The sequence below is a fragment of the Martes martes genome (genome assembly GCF_963455335.1).
Source record: "Martes martes genome assembly, chromosome: 1".
Taxonomy (NCBI): Eukaryota; Metazoa; Chordata; class Mammalia; order Carnivora; family Mustelidae; genus Martes; species Martes martes.
Window position 1 is genome coordinate 2,044,521 of NC_137888.1, and position 15,517 is coordinate 2,060,037.

Sequence of the window (15,517 nt, forward strand, 5' to 3'; positions counted from 1 at the left end):
TAAATGAATCATCTGAGCTTCAACCTTAGAAAACCCAAGAAAGGAAAACACGGTATAAATGGAAAGCCAATAAAACAATACACAATAAAAATCAGAGCAGAAATCAATGAAATAGAAAAAAAAAACCCAATGAACCCAAAAGTTGGTTTTCTGGGAGAATTCAGTATGGATCCCTGGACACAGAAAGGATAATGACCCAATACCACAAACAACTCGATGCCCACACATTTGGAGACTTGGGTGAAATGGACCTGCTCCTTGAGAGACACACTCTGCAGAGTCCTCTACCTGTTCTTAAAGAGGAACTGAGTCACTACTGATAACCTTCCAAAACAAAAGGCACCAGGCCCCAATGGGTTTACTGGTGAGTTCTACTGAATATTTAAGGAAGAAATTATATCGATTCTCTACAATCTCTCTCAGAGGACAGAAGCAGAGAACGTTTTGTAATTCGTTCTATGACAACGGCATTACCCAATACCAAAACCAGATAAAGACAAGAAAACTAGAGGCCAACACCTCTCAAGAACACAGATGCAAAATCCTCAACAAAATATTAGCAAACTAAACCCAAGAAAGTGCAAATTGGGATTTATGCTAGATATGCAAGGATGGCTCAACATGTGAAAAAAAAATAACGGAGTCTATCACATCAGCAGATTAGGAAGAAAAACCATCTGATCATATCAACAGATGCAGAGGAAGCAGCTGGCAAGTTCCAACACCAATTCATGACAAACTGTCAGAAAATCAGAAAGAGAGAGGAACCTCCTCCGCGTGATCAAGACCACGTACGGGAACCCCTCCCGCCGACGCACCTAGTGGTGAGAAAGTCGAGGCTTTTCCGCTAAGATCGGGCAGAAGGCAAGGGTGTCCCCTCTTTGCTACTCCTTTTCAATGTCGTGCTGGACGTCCTTGCTAATACGTAAGGTAAGAAATAAAATAAAAGGCACACAGATTGGAAAGGAAAAAACAAAACTGTCTTTGCTCACAGAGCACTTGACTATCTCCACAGAAAATGCAAACACGGCAACAAAAAGCCCTCGTGAAGTTAGTGATCATAGCCACGCTGCGGAGTACAAGGTTAACCTACGACACACTGCTAAGAGGAACAAGTCGAGACACTGGACCCCAACCGACTCCAAGAATTACCTAAGGCCACGGTCGTCAAGGCGGTGTGGCGCGGGGCGGGTGGTGGTGGTGACAGCACAGGTCAGTGCATCAGCAGAACGGAAGAGTCTAGAAGGAGCCACACAGACACCCCCGACTGACCTTCGACCCAGGAGCACGCGCAGTGCCGTGGGGAAACGGTCTGTTTGACAGATGGAGCCAAGCAATGGGACGCGCGCAGCAAAGACACTAACTCAAAACGCGTCGCAGGCTTGAATGTAAGAAGCGGAAGCATAAGCCTCCTGGGAGACAACAGAGAAAACCCTGACGGCCCCAGCGGTGAGGGCTTCGTGGACGTAAGACCGAAGCTACGAGCTGGGAGAGACAAGCCGATGTGCTAGAATTCCTTAACAGTGACGACGGCGGCTCTGCCCCAAGCACAGCAGCGGGAGAAGACGAGCTACGGGCTGGGAGAAGCAACGGCAGCAGTCGGGTCTGAATAAACCCTAAAACACACAAGAATTTTCTAGATTCTACAAAATGAAGAACGTATTTTAAAATCGGCAAAAAACCCAAACGACACTTTGAGGAATATACGAGTGTATGACAAGCTGCTCCACGTCCCCGGTCACCGGGGAGATGAAAACTCAAACAGTGGCGACACGGCTGCGCACCTCTGAGAGTGGCCACGGACCGGCGAGGACGGGAGCGCCCGGAGCGCTCGGTCGGTCGCGGCTGCTGGGAAAGCAGGGGGGCCGCCACCTTGGAAGGAGGTTTGGTGGTTTCCCCCAAGACGGAACCTGCTCTTCCCATCCGACCCGGCGATCCCGCTCCCTGAGGTCCCCCCACGGCGGACGGGACCACACGTCCCCACAGAAACCAGCACACGAGGGTGGCGGCAGCTCCGGGCGTAACTGCCAACCCTTGGAAGCCACCCAGGGGCCCTTCCGCGGGGGGACGGACGCGGGAACTGTCCCTCCAGCCGTGGGAGGGTGTTCAGCGCGAAGACACGAGCCATCCCGCCATGAGGGGACGCGCAGGGACCGCGAGTGCGTGTCACTGAGGGACAGGAGCCGGTCTGAGAAGGCTGCGGCCCGTGTGATCCCAGCGATGGGACTCTCTGGCGAAGGCACAGCGGTGGGGCCGGTGACGGGTCGTGTTGCGGGGGCGGGGGGAGGGGGAGAGGAGGGACGAATGGGCGCAGCACGGAAGACGGGGAGGGCAGAGGACTCTGTAAGACCCCGCAGCGGTGGAGGCCTGTCCCTACGCAGCCGTCCGAACGCACAGAACACCCGCCCCGAGAGGGACCCTCCCGCGAACGACGGAGTCTGGGGGATGACGACGTGTCCGTGTGGGCTCATTCATGGGAACAGATGCCCAACTCGGGTGCGGGATGTGGACAGTGGGGGAGGCTGGGCCCGTGTGGGGACAGTGGCTGTATGGGAAATCTCTGTATTTTCCTGTGAATTTTACCGTGAACCTAAAAGTGCTCCGAAAACTGAAGTCGGTATAAAACGCGCACAGTGTGTCACCAAGGGAAGCCCCGCAGAGGAAGGAAACGAAGAAAAGCAGGTGCTCCCAGTGGTGGGGATGGGCGAGGAGGGGGCCCTGGAGCCGGGCTGAGGGCAGGCGCCCGGATGGGGCTCTGCACGGACCCCATTACTGGCAGCCTCAGGCCTTCAGCACCCACCAGCAGGTTCATGCCGAGCCCACGGCCCTTGGGGTTCCCGGCGTCTGCTCTCCTGGGGCCCTTGGCCCATGGAGACGACACATGAGAAACCAAAACCACGTACACGGCAGCAGCCCAGGGCCGACGGCAAGGCGAGGAGCTGAGGGCGAGGGGAAGGGACACCCCCACGAACACGGTCCTCGGCCCGGCCTCTGTGTCAAGGCGTTTCCGGAGACCACCAGCCACGGTCTGGTCATGGACACCAGGCCCATCGCCCGTGCCCTCTGCCCTCCTACACCTGGGGCACCCCTGAACCCACTCTCTGGCCGTTCCTGCTGGGCCTCCATCCGGAACGTTCTTCACACACAGCCTCAACCCGTCCACCTGTGCCCGCCCCCCATCCCCCCCAGCTCTGGGACAACACCCGGCATTCAGGAGGCACTCGGTCGTTGTCAACCCCTGGCCGGCTCCCTCTGGGCCCTCCCAGGGCGTCGGGTCTCCTTCCCGAGCATAGGCCTGAGCTCCAGTCTGTCTGCCTGACCTCCCGCCCCGCAGGGCTGCGGCGACCGCTGAGCGAGCGGGTGCCGGGGCCTCTGGGCTCTGGCGCACGGAAGCCAAACACGCTAGCGTCCCTGCACCTCGTCACCGTGGGGGGACCATGAGAGGAAAGCAAGACGGGCATGTGCCCTTCTGAACCGGCGATCAGACGCCTCATCCTTCCAAGAACCCACAGGACAGAGGACGACGGCCGCACGTGGAGAGCCACATGGACGCGACCGTCACTGAGCGCTCCCACGGGGCCTCACCCTCGCGTCCCCCTTCCCTCCCTGCGCACCTGCCCCTCCAGAGAAGCACAGCGAGAGGAGGGGACCCCGTCAGCCTGCGTTTCCCGAGTGTGGCTCTGGGTCCCGCTGCACCTGACATCACCCACGCCCCGCGCGGAGACCCCCGAGGGGGCGGGTAGGGGCTCCGGGCGGCGCCAGTGGCTGCTGTGTGCGGGACCCGCCGGACGCCTCTCTGCTGCGGGGGCACGTCCCCGCGTGTCCAGAAGACGTCCAAGTGCAGGGCAGACGGGCTCGTCGACGCCGCTTCCAGACCGACTACAGACGAGCACGTGGCGGGCAGACAACAGAGAACCCAGGAAAGGCCTTCCCAGCCCGGGAGCGGCGTCGGCCTCCACGGAGCACCTCACACCAGGAAGGGCCGTGGGTGCCCGGCAGCCAGGACGCTCTGCTCATCGAGGCCCTTGAAGAAGAAAAGGCCAGCGGGAGAAGGCACGCGTGCCTGCCGGGGGACACGCCAGCACAACGCACACGGAACTCCGATCGTCAGTAGGACGCCGGACACGTGCTCTGTCAGAGCAGACTGCCCAGGGCCAGAAACGGCCGACAGAGAGGGGACTGGCGGCAGCAGACATCAGGGAGACACCAGAAAAAACCTCGTCCACTGAGGCCAGGCTCCAAAGCCCCTACTGCCCAGTGGCCCCAACTGGACACTGCACCCCACATGCCCGTGAACACGCCCACACCTACCAGAATGCTCACGAAGGCAGTGCTCGCGTGACATGGGAAAGCCGCGGAGGGACCCATGGGGGAGCACGTCCATGAAGGAAAGCCACACGGAAAGGGTCCCTGTGCCCGGACCCAGTGTGTGCTCAGCCGTGGTGGGGGTGGGGAGGGCCTCTGCCCTGCGGTCCCACTGCGGTGTTGGCTGGACACCTCCCTGAGCCGCACGCCTAGGGGCCAGGCATTCCTCCCTACGCACACGCATGCCCACATGTAAAAAGGGTTTCGACAAGTTTCTTAGGAAGGAGACAGTGTTCTGTGGTGACCTGACCTCTGACGGGCCCTGGGAGGCTGCCCGGGGCCAGGGCAATCCTGGTGTCTGCAGACAGGCCGCAGGGGCTCCTGCCGCGGGGGGACACAGGCAGGCCTCCAGAGAACAGAGTTCCCGTGAAGGTCACACGTGCCGAGGCCGGCCGGCAGACACGCGGTTTGCCGGGGGAGCGGGCCGCACGGCATCAGGCATCACTGCTCCGTCCCCGGCCCAGGAAACCGCAAGGCTCGTCACTTACCTCTTGTGGCAGTTGGGGGGGGGGGGGGCTTGGGTCCCAGGCCCCAACGGCCCAGAAGTGCACCCCCGCAGCTGCCCCCACCCTCCCGGGGGTCACAGGACAGGGACTGGGAGGGGGACTGTGCTACAGTGGGGGAAACCTGCACCACACTCAGGCTGCCCCCGGGATGTCCCTCCCCAGACAGAAGCGCACACACGACACAGGCCACCAGCCGGTGCTGCCGCCGGACGCCTCAGTGCGCCGTCTCTACCACCTCACATGGGCTGCTGCTCGCGGCCTGGGACCAACCCGACAGTCCCCACCCCGCCGGCTGACCACACAGGCCGAGCGTCCGCAACTTCCTTTCCTTCCTGGAAAGCAAGGAACCTCGCTTCCGCCGCCCACGCCAGTTTCAGAAGGCGTCAGTCACATGAGCTGGTGAAGTGTCTGTCTGGGAAAACAGTTTATTCTCCCGGCCTCCACGCAACCCCTTTCCCTTTTAGTACACATTTGCTCCAGATTACAGAACTTTCAATTACTGGTAAGTATGAGAATTCAATTTCCTAACTATTAGATTCATAAACTCAAAACAATTCTTCCCTCCCAAATGCCAAGCATCCTAAGGCCCATCACACGTAACACAGCGCAGTGACGTCTCTCCCAATTCTCTTCCTGAACCCGCAGGCCCTGCTTCACTCTCCGGTCACACGGTCACACGGGAGACCGACCGGCCTGAGCCCAAGGATGCCTCCTTCTCGGGCGCAGGTCCCTACAAGGAGAAGCGAATTCCCCCCCCCCCCCCCCGGGCCCCCCTGCAGCCAGGGGCAGGGGCACGTGGGCCGCCAGCTCCACCTGGTGGAGGACGCAGGACCGGCGGCACGGTCACTTCCGACAGAGTTCCAGCACCTTCTTCACCATGGCCCCGATCCCGTCGTGGATGTGGTGCAGCTCCGTCTCGCACATGAAGGCCGGGGTCGTGACCACCTTGTTCTTCTGGTCCACGTGAGCTTCGTGCACAGAAGTTATGGAAACACGTCACCGAGCAAGGACCAGGGGGTCGCAGGCGCGACGCGTCCACCCTGGCCCCCACCACCGCCCCACACCAACCTGCGGCAGGCAGAAGCGTACCTAGAGCAGAGCTCACCCACAGCAAGAGGCCAACCCCGGACCTCCCTCTACACGACCCACGCTCCTGTCCTGGTCACCCAGACACCAGCAGGCACAGGCCTGGCCCTGTCCCACACGAACACCACACGCCCTCCTGCGCCCACCCCCAAGGCTGCGTGGCCAATCCACCTGGACGGCTGCCGGCTCTGGCCCCCTCGGCACAGGGGCTAGACGGAGCGCCGCACCGGAAACTGCCCATGAGGAGAGAAAGGCAGCTTTGAGATGGACACCCAGAGGGACACGGTGTTGTCTCCAGAGCCCCGGGGGACACCGTGCCGCTCTGCTCCTCAAGCCTGGCCCATGTGGAGAGTCTGGGTCCAGGTGCGGACCCGGAACGTGGTCGGCCTGTGGCCCGAGGCTCTGTGCGCACAGCACCCGGGCACCTGCAGGAGGACCAGCGGCCCACGAGGCCACGTGGGATGGCTCCCCGTCCGCGGCGCCCAGGAGCTTCCAGCCAAGTCAGGCAGCTCCCCTGTACGTGTTCCACCTGCAGCCTCCCCCCGACCCTGGGGCGCCTGCTCCCCCCGCCCCCGCCCAGAAACCTGACCCCATGGAGCCTGAGGCCGAGCATTCGCCTGACCAGGTGACCCCATGGAGCTCTAGGCCTGGGGACGCCATGGCAGCAGGTGTGACGCCGGTCATGCACGTGCTCCCAGAGGCCCCAGCAGCACAGATCCTGGTCCAAGATGCCGCCTGCCTGGGTCGGTCCCCACGGTCAGAAGAGGAGTCCCCAGCACCACGCGCTGCTGCCACCCTGGCTGCCGGAAAGGATATGGTCACTCCCTTCACGCAGTGCTTGGCGCCCAGCGCTTTGATGGCTTCTGCGGTCCCTGCATAGGGCCACCTGCCGCCTTCCTCCTGCTCGTGGCCCACGGTGACCTCAACGCCACGGAGCACTTTGGCCGCGAGGACGGGAGCGATGCAGCACAAGCTGGAAAGCAGGACAGGCTGGGCTCAGGGCTACACGTGCGCACGCCAGGCCCAGGGCGGGACTGACTGTGAGGACGAGCCCAGCAGCAGCCGCCGGGCCCACAGAGCGAGGAGGGTCGCAGCGACGTGAGCCTCCGCTCGCTGCCCCACGCGCTGCAGCCCCGGCAGCAGAGGGCCCGTGGGCACTGGCCACCCGCCGTGGTGGCCGAAGACAAGGGCTCTCAGGAGGCAACAACAGACTTCAACCTGAGTTTTGGGTGGCTTTTCACACAGCAGCAGCCGACCCCAGTGCATGGATGTCCCAGAGACGCCTTCTCCACAGAGGGTGTGAGAAGCGGTCTCAGCGGGCCAGAGTGTGCCCAGCACCACGGCAGCCAAGGACCCCTGCCATGAGAGCCCCAAGCCCCGCACACCCCCCAACGGGCCATTCCCAGAGTGTCAGAGGCTCACGGTTCACTCTGGGTGCTCCCACGGGGCTCCTCTGAGGCTGTGCTCCCACCAGGAGGCCCCGCTGACCGGAAGCGCCAGACCCCGGCCCGGGCCCGCCCATGGCCATGTGCACGGGAGACCAATGTGGCACCACCACGCAGCTACAAGCCGGGCTGCCCCTGCCAGCCTACGGACCCGAGGCCAGAGCCTTTCACGAGGAGGAGCTCCTGCACCATGACCGGCAGGACTTCCGTCGAGTGACCTGCGCGGGGACCGTCATCACGTGACCCCGTTCACGCAGCCACAGAGGCTGGCGCGCTCCCTTGTCCACACCCGCGTTTAGTGCATCCGGTGGAGCTCCCGGGGGGCTTCTCGCACCAGCGGACCTGCGCCACCCACACGCCCAGGCGCGCTCGTGCAGACAAGCCGGGGGCCGGTGCAGCCCGCCTGGCGAGCTCCGGTCCGGGGCGCGGAGGCCTGCGGAGGCCTGCGGGAGTCTGGGTGCACCTTAAACGCTGCCCCAGGGGAGGGGAGGGCGCTGGGCCAAGGAGCACCAGCCCGCCTGGAGTGGGGACGGGACGGCAGACGCCCGGCGAGGAGAGGAGGTGCTGGCAAAGCCGGGGGTCAGGGAAGGACAGACCAGGGAATCTTCTAGAAGCTCTCCTTCCTGTGAAGTCAGCAGAACGACTTACCGTGACCACAGAATTTTCCCAGCGGGAAGGCGCCTGTGAGGACGCATGAGCCCCGGTGAAAACGGCCTCTAGGACCGCGCAGCCCCGCCCTCCCCCCTACCCCGACCTACCCGATGGGCTTGCCGGCCCCGTGGAACTCCTTCAGGACCCGCTCCACGTCCCTGTGCACCTTGCAGTCTTTCCCGTCAACAGCGAACGTGCTCCTACCACGAGAAGAGGCAGCCTCAGCTCTCACGGCCGGGGCTCTGCGTGCCCGGGGGCCCCGACCTCACCCTGGAGACGACATGCGGCCCCACTAACTCCCCAGCTCCTGAGACAAGCACATCACGTGCGTGTGTGTGGTTTTTCAGGTAATCACATACGTTACTTTTTCTACTTCTTTGAACCCAGCAAGGGAGGGGGCGGCAGAGAGGTGAGGTGGGGAGGCCGGTCCCCGGGAGAACCACAGCCGGCGGGTGCCCAGGCTGCGGGCTGCACCCGCAGGGTCCTCAGAGGTCGGCTCCGTAAGCCAAGGAGGAGCAGGACATGCTGCGGGCCTGAAGGCCGTGACCCGCCATCCACGCACGAGGAAGACGTGCGGGTTAGATGACACCGCGCCTCACCATGGCAGGCGTGGCTCGGGGGTCTGGACGGCCTCCCCGCCCACCAGCTGTGCGCCGGCACCTCTCTGGGAGGCAACTGGTGAGCCCCAAAGCACGCACACTCCCAGGAGCCCCGCTCTGGCTCCCTGGCATGCGTGTGTGCACACCTCCAGCCCGGGAATGTGTGGGGCGCCGCGGGGCTCTGCCACCCTGCGGCTGACCGTCTCGGGGTATGCCCACGTGGCCAAGCTATCACGCGTCACACTTTAACACACATCAACTATCTCCCCCAGAAGCTAGGAGCAGCCCAGATGTGAGGCCTGGAAACCATGCATGTCGGTCCGAGTTGGGGCATCTGCCTGACGGGGTCTGTGTGTGCAGCCGTGAGGTGCTTAATGGGCCACCAACAAGCCACTGTTTGTGACACACACAAAACAGAACAAGATGCTTAACAGGCCTTCAACTGGTTACACTTTCCTTTTTTTAAAAAAGAAGACGTTACCTTAGAAAGCGAGAACGTGTGCGTGTGCGCAAAGGGGAGAACAGAGAGAGAAGGAACGTCCAGCAGACCCCCCAGGCGCGGAGCTCCCGCTCAGAACCCTGGGATCACAGCCTGAGCCGAAACCAAGCGCTGGACACTCGCCCAACCGCGCCAGCCCAGCGCCCTGGTCAGACTTAACACAACCACACGGAAACCTCTTGGAAGCACACGTGAACGGGCAACAGAGCAAGGATGGGCCCGAGGCTCCCAACAGCGAGAACGTCTGTCCCCAGCGAGCTCGCCTGCCGCCCCTCGCTGCGTGCGCACGGCCCAACCGGCAGCCGTGGTGAAGGGCGCCAGCCCCACCGAGCTGACGTTTCTTCTGGAACGGCCGGGACGAATGGGGCAGGCGACCTGAAGCCCCAGCTTGCTCGAGGGGGTGGGGGGAGAGTGAGTTCACAGACAGGGGCGCTGACCCAAGGCCACTGCTCCCTGGAACGCAAAGACCCGCCAGCAACCTGTCACCTCCCCGCTGTGCTTCTAGGTCAACCGCATGTGGTCGTCAGCTGTGCCACGGGCACAACCCCAGCAGAGCCCAAAAGTGCCCTCACCCTGGCGGGGGGGGGGGGCAGGGGGCGGGCAATGGTCAGAGTTCAGGCTCGCCTTCCCCAGGAAAAGCCCCAGGGCCTGGCAGAGTGAAGCCCAGCCAACGGAGGCCACTCCCTGCCAGCTTCTGCCAGGTTTGCGTACAGGCGGTGGGGATGAGGGCAGCTCACCCAAGAGGCTGGTATTTGGAGGACGGAGCGGACATGAGGGCAAGGCAGGGCTCCCAGAGGAGGAAGCAGTATGGGAACCGGCTCCATGGGCGGGAACAGCGGCTTGGGACCTGGACAGAACCATTCGGGTGTCTGCAGGCCGAGGGGAGCCACGAGGCATCGGTGCCCGTGCCCCTCATTTCTGGGTGCAGGGCACCAGGACACCGCTGCAGGGGGACAGTGCCCACCAACCAACCAAACAGGATGCAGGGGGCAGTGCTCACTAGGGTCCGAGGCTCAATCCCTGCCCCGCCGCACCCCAAACCTTGCACACAAGGAGTCCAGAGGGAGGCGGGGCTGACGGGGGACGGTCCAGGTGACAGAATGTCGATAGGACATTGTGGTGTGAGCCTGGGCCAGGCAGCTGGCCACACAGATCAAGAAGTGGGGAGGTCCGTGGTCCAGATACAAACAAAATTCCTGGCGGACGTCAGAGAGGGGTGCCGGGGCAGGAGGGGAGACCCCACGGGGGGCAGCGGGAAGAGGAGGGGGAGAAGAGGAGCCGCAGGAGGCGCGGTGAGTGGAGACCTTCGAGAGGAGACCCGGACGGCACAGCAAGGAAACCCAAGGGGTGCTCACGGGCTGAGGCTGTGCGGGAGGGCGCCGGCAGCACCCCGCACCCGCCTGGTCTGGGAGAGGAGGGGCAGCAGGGAGGCGGAGTGGGGGGCTGGCTGCCCGCGCTCACAGCCAGCCACGCTGTCGGGGCCGCCTGGCCGTGGGCCACGGCAGCCGGCTCGTCTGCGATCCAGGGAAGTGCTCCGCTTGGAGCCCAGTCTGCGGGGTTTCCACTGAAACCCGCAGAGTCCAGGCTGTTACCCCCACTAGCGTCCCCGTCTGACCCCAAAGCAGGCGACACAGCTGCTTCCTGTCCTCCCACGCCAGCCACAGTGGGGCTGCCTCGGAAGGGACGAGCCGGGGCGGCGCGGGCAGCACAGAGCACTTCCGTGAGGCACGCAGACAGGGGGAGAAACGGAACAGAAACGGGACCTGAAACCCAAGGGACGTCACGCCGACGTGGTGACAGCTTGTGCTCTGGCTACCATGGCAATGACCCGAGAAAAAAATGAAGAAGGGCTCCCTCCCTCCCGTCAGACCGGCCTCCACACGGCCCTCGGGGACAGCGGTTTCCCTGCCGCCGGGCCTGCGGAGGCGGCGGTGTCCGTGAGGAACGCGTGCGGGGGGACGCAGGTCCTCACGGGACCAGCCCGGCCGGCACAGTCCCTAGATCAGAGGAAGGCCACACCGCGCCCCACCCAACGGCGGCCGGTACCGGGACACCCAGCAACAAGTGCGAGGAAAGCCTGCGTCCTGCTGACGTTACACCGGGGCCCCCGACAGAGCAGCTCCGCGCGGCCTCTGGGACCCCACGCCCCCGTCCCCCGCGGCGCTCCGGCTGAAAAGCTGACACCCCAGGGCTCCGGCACTCACAGGTTCTTGGCGGCTCCGAAGCCTCCGGGGAAGATGGCGGCGTCGTGGTCGGCCGCGCTGAGCCGGGCCAGGTCGCTGATCTTGCCACGGGCGATCCTCGCAGACTCCGTCAGAACGTTCCTGGGAGAGAAGAGAGAGGCCTGACGTCAGCGTCAGGGTGCGGAGAGCAGAGCAGGGCTTGCGGGAGGCCGGCCCACGAGCAAACATGCGAGCGCGGAAGGTCGGCGTCGCCCCTCGCAGCATCTGGCCCACTTAGCCCTGGGGCCTGACGAAAGGGGGCGTGGGAAGGCCCAGGTACCGCACAGGGGGACGGAAGCAAGCCGGGGCCTGCCCCAGCAGGAGCCCGCGCTCTCCCTGGCTGGACCCTGCAGCCAGAGCAAGACGGGAGGGCCAGAGGGACCTCAGCGTGTGCCAAGACTGCACGGGCCTCGGGGACAGAAATGCTCAGAGACCGGGGCCCAGCAGGACACAGGAGTCCACGCTGACCGCAGGGCAGGTGGTCACGAAAGCCAGGCAGGAGGACTTCCGGCAGACAGTAGAAGGTAACGAGCACCATCACGACACCGTCACAGAACAGCCCGGAACGCAGCCAGATTCGCGGCTGGGACAAAACCACCAAGCCCACGGGGTCTCGGGCAGCTCCCAGCAGGTCCTGGTCCACACTCACGACGCGGGGCGGGACCCACACCTGGTTTCGCTCTCGGAAGGCTGCCCCTTGGTGTGGTCGACCACGTGCATCTGAGGGATGTCAGGAGCAAAGATCTGGACCTCGGCCCCACCACGGCTCAGGTGCACCAACACCCTGCGTGGGAGGAAAGGAGACAGATTCTGAGACGCAGCCGACCCGGCACTGCCTGTCACTCCGCGTGCACGGGCAGCACCCCGCAGAGGGCCCCGTGCACACCCCTCACGGCGGCTACCATCACGCGGCCTTCCCGCAGGAGTACGGCCGGCTTGCCAAGGACCCCCACGTCCACAATTCAGATTCGCTGCCACTGAACCAGCGTGGAGAGCCCAGCTGGTCCCCAAGCTCCCTCTACAAACCGGGATGCAGGGGACGGGCGAGCCGGTGGGTCCAGCATGAAGTCTGGGTTCGCAGGATGCTTTGGGTGCTCTTCCTCCCACAGACCGATCGATGCAGGACGGGACGACTGCGTCGGGCTTCGGTCAGGACAGGAGGTTCGAGTCCTGCTCTGCCCCGCCCTTCCCGTCACGGCCAGAGGCCCGGGGGAGAAACGTCCGGGTCTCCCCGAAGGCTGCTCTGTTCCAGGCCCGGGGCTCTCACTGTCCCCCTTCAGAGGCGGCGGTGTAAGCGGGCAGGGCCAGCACCACCCTGTCACTCGGGCTCGGCTCCTTGTAACCTGCAGGGCTCTCCGCACTCGGCTCCGTCTCCACCCGCTACCCTCTGCTTCTGAGTTCTCGGTGCCCCGGCCCCGAGCCCCCATCTGGAAGCTCTCCTGGTTCTCCACTGCCCACCAGCTCTGCACACTCCGAAGTCCACCGCAGGCTGGTGCCCACGCCGGATGGGAGGGCAGGCGCAGGCTGGGGAGGGGCCTCGGGCTCCCCTGGGTTCCCTGTGACCCCGCACCCGGGAGGGACATGCCCCCCAACCACGTGCTAACTCTCCTCCAACCTGCTCCAGGCCCACAAGGCCTAGCAGTCCGGTGCACAGAAGCCTTTTTACTCAAGTAAGAGAAGGACCGAGCGACAGCTGACGGATCCCATCAAAGACACGGGCCACAGACGAAGACAGCTCACCCAGAGAGCCAAAACAGGATGCCCACGCCCACGGGGCTCGGAGGGAGCCAGCAGGAGTAAACAGGACACCAGAAGTGCTCCCCGCTTATCTCTGGGGCACAAGGCCACGGACTTGAGGGGCTCCCGGCCCCTCACTTCCCGGCTCACTGGTTTCTGCCTGTCTAGACGAAGGGTCCCCGAATGGTTCAGGAAAAGGCAAACCGTTCTTAAGGGCTTACGCTGAGGCCTCGTGGAGCTCAGTCCCATCGTAGACTCCACATCCAGACAGCACCTGCAGGGGAGCAGGGGTCAGGGGGAGTGGGGGTCAGGGGGAAGTCCACCTGGAAGCCACTGGCCTGGGGGCGGAGTGGGGTGTGTGTGTTGAGAAGGGCAGGCCCACAGGAGAGAAGAGAACTGACCTTGGAGGGAGAGAGATGAGGGCTGGGCAGGGGTGGGGTTGGGGGTTAAGGGAGGAGCCCGGGGGCCCAACGCAGGGAGGGGGTGGCCGAGGGGCTAGAGGTCCTTATCTGGGGGAGCAGGGGGAGCAGCAGCAGAGGGGTTAGGGGGCCAGCCTGGTGGAGGGCAGGGGGCCCGGCCTGGGGGGTGGAGGGGGCTAGGGGGCTGACCGGGGAGGTGGAGGAGTGTGGGTGGGGTTATGGGGCCGGCCTGGGGGAGGGCAGGGGCCGACCTGGGGGATGGGTGGGGGGGGGAATTAGAGGACCAGCATGGGGAAGGCAGGGGGCCCGACCTGGGGGGTGGAAGGGCGCTGCGGGGGCGGGGGCGGTGGTGGTGGTTAGGGGGCCGGCCTGGGGGAGGGCGGGGGGCCGGCCTGGGGGGTGGAGGGGTGCAGCGGGGGAGCTGGGGGCACGACCTGGGGAGTGGAGGGGGTGCGGCGGGGGGTTAGGGGGCCGGCCTGGGGGGTGGAGGGGTGCCGCGGCGGGTTAGGAGGCCGGCCTGGGGGAGGGCAGGGGGGCCGGCCTGGGGGGTGGAAGGGCGCTGCAGGGGGGGGGCGGTGGTGGTGGTTAGGGGGCCGGCCTGGGGGGTGGAGGGGTGCGGCGGGGTTTAGGGGGCCGGCCTGGGAGAGGGCAGGGGGGCCGGCCTGGGGGGTGGAGGGGTGCAGTGGGGGAGCTGGGGGCACGACCTGGGGGGTGGAGGGGGTGCGGCGGGGGCTTAGGGGGCCGGCCTGGGGGAGGGCAGGGGGGCCGGCCTGGGGCGGTGGAGGGGTGCAGCGGGGGAGTTGGGGGCACGACCTGGGGGGTGGAGGGGGTGCGGCGGGGGGGAGGGTTAGGTGGCCGGCCTAGGGGTTGGAGGGATGCGGCGGGGTTTAGGGGGCCGGCCTGGGGCGGTGGAGGGGTGCAGCGGGGGAGTTGGGGGCACGACCTGGGGGGTGGAGGGGGTGCGGCGGGGGGGAGGGTTAGGTGGCCGGCCTAGGGGTTGGAGGGGTGCGGCGGGGTTTAGGGGGCCGGCCTGGGGGAGGGCAGGGGGGCCGGCCTGGGGCGGTGGAGGGGTGCAGCGGGGGAGCTGGGGGCACGACCTGGGGGGTGGAGGGGGTGCGGCGGGGGCTTAGGGGGCCGGCCTCGGCGGCAGCCCCGCCCCCAGCCCCGCCCGCCGGCGTCCGCTCACCAGCGCGACCCTGGCCCCCGGGCGCGGCGCCGAGCCGTGGAGGGCCGCGCGTGGGGTGGACGCGTGAAGCGGCGCGACCGCGGAGGCCGCGCGTAGCCGGGACGCCACCAGAGCCCTGACCGCCGCCATGACTGCGCGGGGACGCGGGTCGCAGGGTCACGCGGTCACCGAGCCCCGCGCGTAACCCGCGTTCCCTGCGCCTGCGCAGTCGGCCAGACAGCAGTCTCGCGAGCGCGCCGGTAGGCGGGGCCGCGCCTGCGCAGTCGCCCTCCCCGCGCTAGCTCGTTGCCGGCGGGCCCGGGAGGGTTCCTCCGTCGAACCCTCTGGGTGTTTCCCAGGAGTCAGTTCGCGGGAGACTCGCCTAATCGACCGCATTTCCAGGTCCGGCAGCTGTTCACGATGCTAAGTGGTCCCCGCGGCGGCCCGGGGCTGCGGGCGCCCGGCAGGGGGACGCAGGGCCGTGCCTGCCGCGGGTGTGAGCGCTGCCCGGGGCCGCCCTCGGCACAGAGACCCGGGGACGCGGCAGTAACGGGACAGGAGAACGGCTGGAGCCGAGGAGGGGCTTGGGCGGTCCCGCTCCTTTGCTCCGGACCCTTCAGGGCGGGCCCGGGACCCTTCCCGGCAGCCGGGCATCCTCCCGCGGGATCCTGGCCTCTCCCGGCTCCTGGGGCCCGGCCCGCCCACCCCCTCAGGGTCCAGAACGGGAGCTGGCAGGAGCGACGGGGTCGCCGACGTGCCCGAGGTCTGCCCCCCCCCCCCCCCGAGGGAGGTCCCGCTGCGGCCCATTCGGATTCCGCCGGGC

General features: G+C 65.5%; 1 protein-coding gene across 1 annotated transcript; it reads right to left on the reverse strand.

Annotated features, from left to right (window-relative positions):
• Positions 1-5,278: 5,278 nt before the first annotated feature.
• GATD3 (glutamine amidotransferase class 1 domain containing 3) lies at positions 5,279-14,931 on the reverse strand. Its single transcript, XM_080801263.1, has 7 exons — positions 14,716-14,931; positions 13,332-13,384; positions 12,044-12,157; positions 11,356-11,475; positions 8,161-8,253; positions 6,774-6,930; positions 5,279-5,843 (listed from the first exon to the last, which is right to left on the reverse strand). Exons 1-7 carry the CDS (start codon positions 14,842-14,844, stop codon positions 5,715-5,717), a joined length of 795 nt encoding a protein of 264 aa, XP_080657389.1. The 5' UTR covers positions 14,845-14,931; the 3' UTR covers positions 5,279-5,714.
• Between the last annotated feature and the right edge of the window lie 586 nt (positions 14,932-15,517).

What these genes read in the sequence shown, in the direction of transcription:
- GATD3 (XM_080801263.1), bottom strand. Translation starts at nt 14,844, where the DNA reads ATGGCGGCGGTCAGGGCTCTGGTGGCGTCCCGGCTACGCGCGGCCTCC. An exon ending in GAGCTCCACGAGGCCTCAGC is followed by an intron (nt 12,158 to 13,331) that starts GTAAGCCCTTAA and finishes CCTCCCACGCAG; the next exon opens with GGTGTTGGTGCACCTGAGCC. An exon ending in CCTTCCGAGAGCGAAACCAG is followed by an intron (nt 11,476 to 12,043) that starts GTGTGGGTCCCG and finishes CTTCTCTCCCAG; the next exon opens with GAACGTTCTGACGGAGTCTG.